At 47.8% G+C, this 6,907-nt stretch overlaps 1 protein-coding gene across 1 annotated transcript; it reads left to right on the top strand.

The window, feature by feature from the left end:
• The first annotated feature begins 1,768 nt into the window (after positions 1-1,768).
• Positions 1,769-6,019, top strand: LOC101344607 (pleckstrin homology domain-containing family M member 1-like). The gene is made up of 3 exons (XM_023725873.1): positions 1,769-2,093; positions 2,398-2,645; positions 4,747-6,019. Exons 1-3 carry the CDS (start codon positions 2,046-2,048, stop codon positions 5,375-5,377), a joined length of 927 nt encoding a protein of 308 aa, XP_023581641.1. The 5' UTR covers positions 1,769-2,045; the 3' UTR covers positions 5,378-6,019.
• Positions 6,020-6,907: the final 888 nt, after the last annotated feature.

The following is a 6,907-nucleotide window of genomic DNA, read 5'->3' as shown; positions in this document are numbered from 1 at the left end:
AACCAATTCAACAGTTTATATATGTACAACTCAGTGACATTGATAACATTCTTTGAGTTGTGCAGCCATGCTCACCCTGCTTTTCCAAGTTGTCCCTCCATTAACATAAACTCATTGCCCACTAAGTTTCCTGTCTAATCTTTTGAGTTGCTGTTGTCAATTTGATCCTATATAGGTAGTTCTTAAAAGAGCACAGTGCTTAAGACAGGCATTGTTTGCTAGTTAAGCTAAACTGTCGTTTGGCTTAAAGAAGACTTCAGGGAGTGTTTTTGGTGTAAGGTTTAAAGATTATCTCAGCAGTAGTTTCTGGGGTTAAGAATACTGTATTATTCTTAGTTGATTATAGGGCTTTGAAGTGGTTCATTCTGGTTCAAACCCCTGCTGAAAATTTGCATTTCCACCTCAGATATACTGAATCAGAATTTATGTTTTCATAAGATCCCCAGGTGATTCTTATGCATAATAAATGCAGAGAACCTCTGTTCTACTAGTGGTTCTCATAACTGGTCCCTAACCAGCAGCATTAACATCACCTGGAAACTTGTTAGAAATGCAAAATCTCAGCGAGGGTTTGAACCGAAATAACTGGTTTGAAGCCCTGGTTTGAACCACTGACCTTTTAGTTAGCAGCCAAGTGCTTAACCACTGTGTCCCCAGGGCTCCTTGTGTGGTCACTAGAGGTTTGTTTAGATGTGAATATGCCTGCCCCTTCGGGTCTGTCCAAGTTGCTGTGGTGGGACTGGGCCAGCCAGCAGCTTCCTCAGGCTCAGGCTCCCCCAGCCCTGGGGGAGGAAGCCAGCTGCCCTGAGGCCTTGCTCATCCTTGGTGGAGCCGACCTTGTCCCAGGACCTGGGACCTGGCTCCCGATTGCCCTGCAAATGGGGCCTGTCCCACCTCTTCCTTGGAACAGCTTTTGTGCCTGCAAGAGAAACTGAGGGCTTCAGCAATAGAAAAGAGAAAAACATTTTTCCATTAAAAAGCGGATTTCACTGTGTACTGACTTCAGCTCTTTGTGCACACTCGTTTAAGCAGTGGCATTCTTTGCCTGCGTATTTGGGTGGCCTCATCTGCTGGGATCAGAGATAGCATTTACTGAGCACCTGGTATATGTCGGAAACCCTGGTGGTGTAGTGATTAAGTGCTACGGCTGCTACCATAAAAGGTCAGCAGTTCGAATCCACCAGGTGCTCCTTGGAAACCCTATGGGGCAGTTCTACACTGTCCTATAGGGTCGCTATGAGTCGAACTCGATGGCAGCGGGTTTGGTTTGGGTTTCGTTTTGGTATATGTCTGGCTCTGTGTTAGGCATTTTACACACATTCCTAATCCCCATCAGAGGGATCTCTTACCCTGCCAGAGCATGCCTAGCTGGTTAGAGGCAAAACTGAGATTAGAACCCTTGTTGGCCCCATTTAGATGTGTCGCAGTGCTGCTGAAGCCAGACCTTCATAGCCTGAAGGAAAAGCGGAAGTGTAGCAGATGCCTCCTCCCTTTTTGAAGCCATTTCAGTTATAATTTTCTATGCTGAGTTGGCAGGCACGGGACTGGAGCAGGAGTCAGGGGGAATGAATTCTGAGCCCCTGCTTCCTGGTCCCAGTGGATCCTTGGCACCTCCAGAATCCCCCTTGCACCCGCATCTTTGTATCTAAATCAGCCTGTCATTCTCCCGGACCCCCCCGCCCCCCTGCAAGAAAAAAAAAGATCCCATGGACACTGGCACTCTGCCAGTGTTTGGCGTAAAGAGCCCTTGCTGCCCACTCCTTGGGGCAGATCCGCCCGTGGCACACAGGGCTCGTCACCTCCCGAGGTCTGAGCCCTCTGACTTTTTTCCTTGTTGACTTCCTTAGAATCCACTCTGTGGTTTCTGTATTTGTACTCAAAAGACCTTTCAGTTGCAGTTTGAGTAAGATTTGTTGACCTCCAGCTGCCTGCTGGGTGGGGACTCTGCCTAAGAAAGGGAGTGACGTGGGAGCTTGCTCATCTGGCCCCCATCTTTCTCTGCAGGTGTCATGTGATTCTCTGTGGGAGCTGCTGCGCTAGTGGAAATGCTCTCAGTGGTGGAGGATGGACTGGACGCCCGGGCTGCCATCCCGGTAGGCGAGCAAGGGAGGGTTAGGGTTGGAAAGGAGAGACCACCATTTCATCAGCTTTTCTCACTTTTAAATGAATGGGCACTATCCAGAAAGAGAGGCTTCCGGTTGAGAAAAGTTATAGCAGAAGCAAGGTCTGAGGAGATCCTGCCCTTCCTCCATCATCTTACTGGTGATAAAATGGGAGTTTACGAAAGCGGATTTGAGATAGGTTTCCTGTGTGGTCGCACATGTGTTTGCCAACAGGTGGAGTTACATCCCCTGGAATGTTTCTCTAAAGGCTTGTGTTATGTTTGGCACTACCTAGGTCATCAAGAAGAAGCTGGTGGGATCAGTGAAGGCATTGCAGAAACAGTACGTTTCCTCATGCACAGTGGTCACCAGTGAAGACGGAGATGCCAACATCATGTGCAGTGCCCTGGAGGCTGTGTTTATCCATGGCCTGCATGCCAGGCACATCCGAGCTGAGGCTGGAGGAAAGAGGAAGAAGAGTGCCCACCAGAAGCCTCTGCCTCAGCCTGTCTTCTGGCCCCTCCTGAAAGCCATTACCCACAAGTGAGCTCAGCCTGGAGAAGCTTTGTGTTGGGGAGGAGTTTCTGTGTGTGGGATGCTTGGCTCTTCCTCTTTAGCTGTGAGGAAGACTTACAGAGCTTCTCTGTGTTCTAGTGTAGAGGTAGTGGATGGAGACAGTTGAAGGGTTTATCCTTAGACCAAGCTTCCCGCCAGGGTGCCATTAGATTTTGAGCCCCTTAGCCCTCAAAGGATGATCTGGGGCTGCTTTGTGCCCCAGGGCTGGCCTCCTTTGGCAGAAACAGCCTCTCCTGTTTACTTGAGGGTTCCAGACAAACATTTTGTATGTTTGTCACAATGTGAAAACCTTGGGAAACATTGCATTGGATGAGAGTTGGCAAGCTGGGGCTCATGGGCCAAATCTGTTCCACCACCAATTTTTGTAAAAAAAAAGTTTTGTTGGAACACAATCATACGCATTCATACGCATATTATCTATGACTGTTTTTCCCCAACCGTAGCAGAGTTGAGTAGTTGCAGCAGAGGTTCTATGGCCCAAAAACCCTAAAATATTTACTATCTGGCCCTTTATAAAAGAAGTTTGCCAACCCTGCCTTAGAATGTTTGAACATCTATGTGCTAAATATTTTACTTGTAAGTAGGGATGGTATTTTTTAAGGAGTGGAATCCAGGTGAAACATGCGAATATTCACCCGTGAGACATTTGTCTTTTTGGCCCTGCCCAAAAAGTACCTGGCACTATGCCTTTAACCAAAAACTAAACCTGTTGCAAGTCAATTCCAACTCATAGTGACACTATGGGACAGAGTAGAACTGCTCCACAGGGTTTCCAGGAAGCAGCTGGTGGATTCAAACTGCCGACCTTTTGGTTGGCAGCTGTAGCTCTTAACCACTGTGCTACCAGGGCTCCCCACTGTGCCATCAGGGCTCCACTGTGCCTCTAAGGGCTATTAAATGCCACCTTCAGGCTCAGGGTGCCTTGTCAGTCTCTGATCTTCCTTTCCATGCCTGCAACCACTGTCTTATCTCAGGTTCTTACTTTGTTCCTGGCTAACAATGGCTTTCTAATTGTCCCCCTTATCTTACTCTGTCTTCCATTAGGTCAGTCAGCAGGTCAACAGTTACTGAGCTTAAGCAACTCGAGACCTGAGTTATTGAGCCAAATAGAGTGTGGTCAGCCCGTTCGTGGAGGAGACATGCACACAGCACTAGGGTAGCTCAGAGGAAGGGCATTTACCTCAAACCAAGGGATACAGGAACTGAGTTTGGTAGACTTGGGGTCTGGTCTTTCGGTTCAGATAAATCCACCCTGAAATCTGCATAGTTATGGCCAAGTCACTTTTCCTGCACAAAAACCTGTAGCCCATAAGGCTCCCAAATGCCATTCTGGGGCTGCTGCTAGTCCTCTTGAGTCTGATTCACTAGGTTGGGGCCTCAGAATCTGTAACCTGATCAAGTTCCCTAGGTGATTCTGATGGACAGCCTGTTGTGAAACCATTGCGCCACTTTACCTTATCAGTTTGATACTCAAGACCCTCTACTACCTGGCTTTGCAACTGAATCACCTCCACGTGTTGTAATCAGAGTGCTCACCACTCCTGTTACATGTCCGTTGTTCCCCTACCCTTTTATGCCGTTTTCCTGTCAGTCTCTTGTGCTTAGAAGGTTCTCCTTCTGTCTCTGTCTCTTGAAATCCCTCAGGGCTGCCTTTTCTATGGTATTTTACTCATTCTAACCCTTAAATGATGCCAGAAATAGGGCTCAAAACCCATGTGCCCTTGAAAGGCAGTTGCTGTGGGCAGAGACCATGTCTTTACCCTGTATCTTCACAGCTCCAAGGAGCTTGCACTTAGGGGCTCAGCAGACATATCTTAGATGAGTAGTCGATGCCAGGGGTCCAAGGGATAGTTGTAATAAACATGGAAATTTATGACACCAACCTCAAAACCTTGGGGGTTATAGCTTAGATATTTCTAAATTCCCCTTAAAACACTATTATCCAGGATTTGTCATGTCTGTGTGTGTTTACAATCATTATTATTGATTCTTGCTAACTAGTGGATAAAATGACATCTCAGTGATTTGAGGTAGTTGCTTGAAACAAGTTTGTTTTCCCCCTTCCCAGACACATCATCTCAGAATTGGAGCACCTGGACTTTGTGAACACGGATGTGGGCCGCTGCCGGGCATGGCTCCGACTGGCCCTCAATGATGGACTGATGGAGTGCTACCTGAAGCTGCTCCTCCAGGAGCAGGCCCGGCTGTGTGAGTACTATCAGCCCACAGCCCTGCTTCGAGATGTCGAGGAGGGCGAGTTTCTCCTTAGCTTCCTGCAGGGACTAACGTCTTTGTCCTTTCAACTCTCCTACAAGTCTGCCATCTTAAACGAGTGGACACTCACCCCACTGGCTCTCTCCGGGCTTTGCCCACTCTCTGAGCTAGACCCTCTCACTACCTCTGGTGCAGAACTACAGCGGAAGGAGTCCCTTGATTCAATTTCCCATTCCTCGGGCTCAGAGGACATCGAAGTCCAGCACTCAGGCCATAAAATCCGGCGGAACAGGAAGCTCACTGCCTCCTCCCTCAGCCTGGACACAGCCAGTTCGTCCCAGTTGTCCTGCAGCCTGAACTCCGATAGCGGCCTTCACCAAGAAAATGGCTCCAAGAGTCCAGACTGTTCTGAGGAGCCCATGTCCTATGAGTCAGACCTGGGGACAGCAAATGCTGATGATTCAGACCGCTCTCTGCAAGAGTGAGTACCCCCCTACCTCCCTCTCTCTTTCCCTCCTTCTCTCTCCTTCCTTTCCTCCTTGCTTTCACATGGGATTTGTGATTGTCTGTCACTGAGCACTGAACTCTATTAGGGTATAAAGAAAGACAAAGGAGACATCATTCTTCTTCTTCAGGGACTGGAGGAGCTGGGAGCTGTAACTGGAAGCAACATGGGGGCAGTGGGAAGAATGGACATAGGGCTCAGAGCTGATTAAATGTCCAGCTCTGACCCTGGATGACCTTTGGCAAGTTACTTAGTCTCTCTGAGGCTCAGTGTAAAATATTTCAGTATAAAAAATTTTCATCTAGAAAGGAGGAAGCTAACAGTTCAGATGGATATCTACAACTTCCAAAAAATATACAACAAAGCATAATGCATAAGGGTGTGACGTAGTGACACAGAAGACATGGAGAACATGAAACTTGAATGGCCTGTGGAGGAGGTGGTCGACAACTGGGGACAAGCAAGCATGTAGAGGAGTGTATGGTGCAGATTAACCAACTAGAGAGGGAGAGCCTGGGACAGAGCCTCCTTCATACAGCCTTTTTTAAAAAAATTTTTGAATAGATAGTCTATTTTTATGGTGAATAAAAAAGTAGCCCTGGTGGAGCAGTGGTTAAGTGCTCAGCTGCTGACTGAAAGGTTGGTGATTTGAACCTACCAGCTGCTCTTCAGGAGGAAGATGTGGCAGTCTGCTTCCCTAAAGATTTACAGCCTTGGAAACCCTATGGGGCAGTTCTACTCTGTCCTGTAGGGTCACTAAGAGTCGGAATCGACTTGACGATAATGGGTTTGGTTTTGGTTTTTTGTCCAAAGGTCAAGGTGTCCAAGGTGCTCCTACCTTGGTTCAGGTCCTTACAAGGTTCCCATCTGGTGTGAGAATAATACTGGACTGGACTGGACTTGGAGCCAGAGCTGGTTTCACGCCCTGTCCCACCGTGTACAAGTCCACTAATGTCAGGCAACTTGCAGACTGTTTCTGAGGTTGTATTTCTTCATCCATAAAATGGAGATGCCCTTATAGGGCCATTTGAGAATCAAATCAGATGCCTGTTAATGACTTGAATACATGAGAATGTCTGATAGGCCCCATAAAAGACTTCCAAGCACTAGCACATTGGAATGGGATTTTCATGTGTCAAGCGGGGGAATTTAGATCTAACATATAGGGAAGGAGCTTCTCTCTCTCCGGAGATGGCTGGGCCCGTGGTGTGACTTAGGCTCTCTCACCTGTCTTAGCCCTTCTTGTGTCTCTGCCTCCTCCCACAGACCAGCCAGCCTTGTCTTGGTCATGTGCCTCGCCTTTATCTTTCATGAGTCTTGTGATTGGAAAATTCCAGCTTAAGGTCATTGAATCAGTGACCATCCACCCTGTGTGGGAAATGTTGTCCTGGCTATTATGGGGGAACTCAGAGGAAGAGGGTCAGGATATACAGATGAACACTGGACAGTGATGTGAGGAACTGGCAAACACTAAACACCCAGATGCGTAAACACACATCCAGCATCATCC

The sequence above is a fragment of the Trichechus manatus genome, unplaced genomic scaffold (assembly GCF_000243295.1).
Source record: "Trichechus manatus latirostris isolate Lorelei unplaced genomic scaffold, TriManLat1.0 scaffold00610, whole genome shotgun sequence".
Taxonomy (NCBI): Eukaryota; Metazoa; Chordata; class Mammalia; order Sirenia; family Trichechidae; genus Trichechus; species Trichechus manatus.
The sequence above is the reverse complement of the archived record's forward strand: the minus strand, read 5'-3'. Positions and strand labels throughout refer to the sequence as shown.